At 35.9% G+C, this 3,843-nt stretch overlaps 1 protein-coding gene across 1 annotated transcript; it reads right to left on the minus strand.

The window, feature by feature from the left end:
• Window positions 1–1,387, minus strand: LOC127867388 (uncharacterized). Its single transcript, XM_052408512.1, has 2 exons — window positions 941–1,387; window positions 1–365 (listed from the first exon to the last, which is right to left on the minus strand). The coding sequence occupies exons 1-2, from the start codon at window positions 1,381–1,383 to the stop codon at window positions 221–223; spliced, it is 588 nt and encodes a 195-aa protein (XP_052264472.1). The 5' UTR covers window positions 1,384–1,387; the 3' UTR covers window positions 1–220.
• Between the last annotated feature and the right edge of the window lie 2,456 nt (window positions 1,388–3,843).

A 3,843-nucleotide genomic window follows, 5' to 3' on the forward strand; every position in this document is an offset into this window, starting at 1 on the left:
TGACTTCTTTAGCTTTATTCATCATAAGCACTTCTTGATGCAATCATTTACACATGTACATACTTTTGAAATAAATATGGTGTTTGTTTACTTAACATTTTTAAACAAAAATAACATTCTTATTTACCATATGTTTACAATAACTCACCAATCAATGTATAGACATTCATTATGTGACATGCATTAAAATGCCAATACATCAGTAACAATGTAAAGCATGCTATGACAAAAGTTCATCAATTTCTTTCATAAGTTCATCGTGGTCTTGATTTTCATCCAATTGGAAATCATCGTCACTGAGATTCAGCAGATCATCGTCCAAATCCAACGTGACTGACAGCTTGGCCTTCTTTTCTTTGGATACACTGTTATTATAAACAATACCAACTTTAGAAGAGTGGTGTTCCAACAACAATGTCAAACTTATTTACTCAATTACTGTCAAACGGATATTTTCAGCAATAAAACTAACTTTCTTTGAAATATTTAATTCATTTTTACTGCAAACAAGATTGATGTAAAGCATCAGAGAAAATTTTGGACGCTCTATAAGGTATTAATTCCTATTGAATTGAAAAAAAAGCAAGGACTAAACAATGAAATGTATGATAAACATTTGTTTCTCATCAGGCACTCTTTAAGTTTACAAAAAACGTATCATTACTTTTGGTTTGTGAACAAAATCATTCATTTGTCATAATGGTCATCCAACATGAAACGAAGTTTTTTATTATTCAATGAATTGTAGCTTTTTTTTCTGAATAGATATAAGGTGTAACTCTCTGGAACATCCATTTTTAGCTGGATTATCTTGTTAAAAAGAACAACAAAAACTAGCAAGCAAACAATTTTGTCGCAGGATTATTTTGTAAAAAAACACAACAAAACTAGCAAGCATATAATTTTGACGCTTTCATTAAAGAAGTCAACACATTTGTACCTTTCAGTGACCGGTTGTTCAGAGGCCTGCCTCTTTATTGCTGGGGCTGACACAACAGTGGGGGGTTCACTCTCTGTCACGTGTGGAGTTCTTGAGGGTGTTTCTAAAGTCTTTGCATTTGATGACAAATTTTCAGTGGTATCTTTAATTATAGTGCTTGTTTTAACTATTGTGGGTACAACAGACGCGTCCATCTCAGAGACTATTACTGGTGAAGTGCTCTCCGACTGTGTTGCTTGCTGTTCATTTGATTTGTGCCTCTTCCACCTAGAGAGTTTGGATTCTGTCAGGACTGGTGTCTTCTTGTTGACATTCCGTGCCTTCACTGGACTGGTGAATGGCTGGTCAGTACTGATCTTAGATTCCCCATGAGATGGCAGCTCTTGCGGTGATAGCCGATCAGCAGTTCCAGACTTTGTGTTTTGATTGGAATCTAAAAGCATTGAAACAACTTTGTAACTTTTGTATTCTTTATATTAAACAATATAATTTGAGGAATATTATCAAACTATAGCAATTGTTTTTATAATCCCAACACAGACAAAGTTTATTTTTTTAGCATACCAAAGAGATATATTATACTTCATATTTGTCATTTATATTTGCCAAGTTTATGTTTAGGAAAACTACCGGTAGGTTCCTTAGACAACATGACATAATGTCCCAACATGCCATTTAAGCCACACACCTCGCCTCTGACTTTGAAATAAAATACATGTTAATCAATACATATAGATGAAATTTGAAAGTGTGCAAAATTGTCATATATCTATAGCCTAGTTAGCATGCAATTTATTATTTTCCAACGGTACCAACTTTTAAAACCGGAAGTACGATTTCTAGACGTTTACGTCCATTCAGTTCGACAAGCACGATTACTTTTAAGTTTTAAAGCCCCAAAAAGATGGATTTCTTACATTGTAACCACCAGATATATTCTAATTGGTAGAGAGAAAATATGTTTCTTAATTATACTTTAATTTAATTTGCCAAATAAGGTGTGAGGCTTTAAGTCTAAAACAAGCATGGCTTTTGACCTGTTTGTGTGCTATTAACCTTAGGGGAAGGGGCGTCGGTTGTTACAGACCCAACATGTTATGTGATAAATACAATTTATGCAAAGTTATTTTTAGTTAATCTATACATGGCTTAGATATGAGTGAGACTGGCAAATTCAAGATATTTTATGGGTGGAATGTTACAATCTAAATGAAACTTTGACCTTTGAGGCAAGACGAATCTCTTAACTATATACATGTTGGCGGTTATCTGTGGTAAATCATTTAAAAATTGCATTATGAATTTACCGTCAAGACATGCTTTTTTATGGCCAATTTGAACTGAGAAACTTGTGTGACCATGACTGTACTGGAAGGGGGTAAGGTGTTACATGCCACCCGTTGTTTGAGGATTTACTTGTGTACCACTTTACTTAAAAATCCAACAATATACAGCACAGTTTTGGCTGCAATAGGAATTCTCAAGCTATGATGTAAGGAGATAAGTTTTTCACATGACCAGTCATGACCATGTAATGGGTGACATTTGTGATATGTTAGTAAAAAAATCAATCATGTATGGCAAATCCATGGCTGAGATGGGAAGTTTCACAAAACTCACAGAAAGACAGTGCAGACGGTGAGACATGCCACCTTCTTTAAAGGAGGGCATAAAACCTATTTAGCAAAAATAAGGTCCAACAAAGCACTTCCAAGACATGGCTGCCGGACACAAAAGTGCCTATAGTAAAAAAGCATTTTTTTAAGATACAAAAGGGCCATACTCTGTTTATAACAGATGGTGCACAATGCCATTTGGCATGCATCATCCTCTTATGCCTATATATAACTCATACCAAGTTTCAATGAAGTCCGCCAAAGCACTTCCAAGAATATGGCTCCGGACACAAAAGTGCCGGACGGATGGAAGGACAGCCGACGGACAGCCGGACGGACGGACAACGCCAAAACAGATATCCCTCCGCCTCTGCGGGGATAAAAACAGGCCTTTGTTTATAGTATTGTTAAAACCCGTGTATTTCAGATTAAAACAAATTTTTTAAATAAAATTCATTTTAATTATTAAATACTTACCTGTTATCGTATGCTTATACTTTCCAAGGGGAAATAACTCATCCGGAATTTTAACTGGGAATCCGCCACCTCAATACCGTAATACAGGCCAGGTTAAACATAGTGCAATGCAACCTAGCCAAAAATCGGTAACCAACCCTCAATATTCTTTCAATATATATACAAAAATATTAATCGAATAGCGGGGTGGGAGGTGGGACTTACCGATAACAGGTAAGTATTTAATAATTAAAATGAATTTTATTTAAAAAATTGTTTTAATGTCATAAATACTGACCTGTTATGGTATGCTGATTTTGCAGCTGCGGTGGGAAGGTTCGTATATATTTTCCCAACACAGTAGAACCCATAAACAGGGTTATCAGCTAATGATATCAAGTAATCTTCGTTAAAACGGTATTAGTTATGACTTCTCGGACAGAGTAATATGTCTATGTCGTAAAGAAGACACTACCGTTAGTGAAACCACAACAAGCCCAAACGTTATACAAATTGTATTGTTGGAACTTCAGACAAGAAGATAAAAGATGACAAGGTGGTCGGATTCCTCCAGTAAACAGCTTAGAGCACGTCAAAAAGTGGGGGTTTGTGATTAATATGCCCACAAAACAGCAGAGCTCTTAATTCATGCGGTCAGATCCTAAAAGGATGAATCCTAGATAGGATAAGATTAACTTTCCTTAGTCGAGGTCTAACCGAGAGAAATAGAAGCCGCCGACACATCTCCCCCCCCCTTTTTTTGGGGGAAAGAAAGTTCTTTGAGACCTCGAATGGACTTCTGAACACATGCTGAGATAGAACTTCAAAGCC

This window comes from Dreissena polymorpha, chromosome 1, assembly GCF_020536995.1.
Source record: "Dreissena polymorpha isolate Duluth1 chromosome 1, UMN_Dpol_1.0, whole genome shotgun sequence".
Classification (NCBI taxonomy): Eukaryota; Metazoa; Mollusca; class Bivalvia; order Myida; family Dreissenidae; genus Dreissena; species Dreissena polymorpha.

Bases quoted from the DNA above. Each gene is read 5' to 3' on its own strand.
- LOC127867388 (XM_052408512.1), bottom strand. From the start codon at position 1,383: ATGCTTTTAGATTCCAATCAAAACACAAAGTCTGGAACTGCTGATCGG. The intron at 366-940 runs GTACAAATGTGT...TTATAATAACAG, and splicing joins GAACAACCGGTCACTGAAAG to TGTATCCAAAGAAAAGAAGG.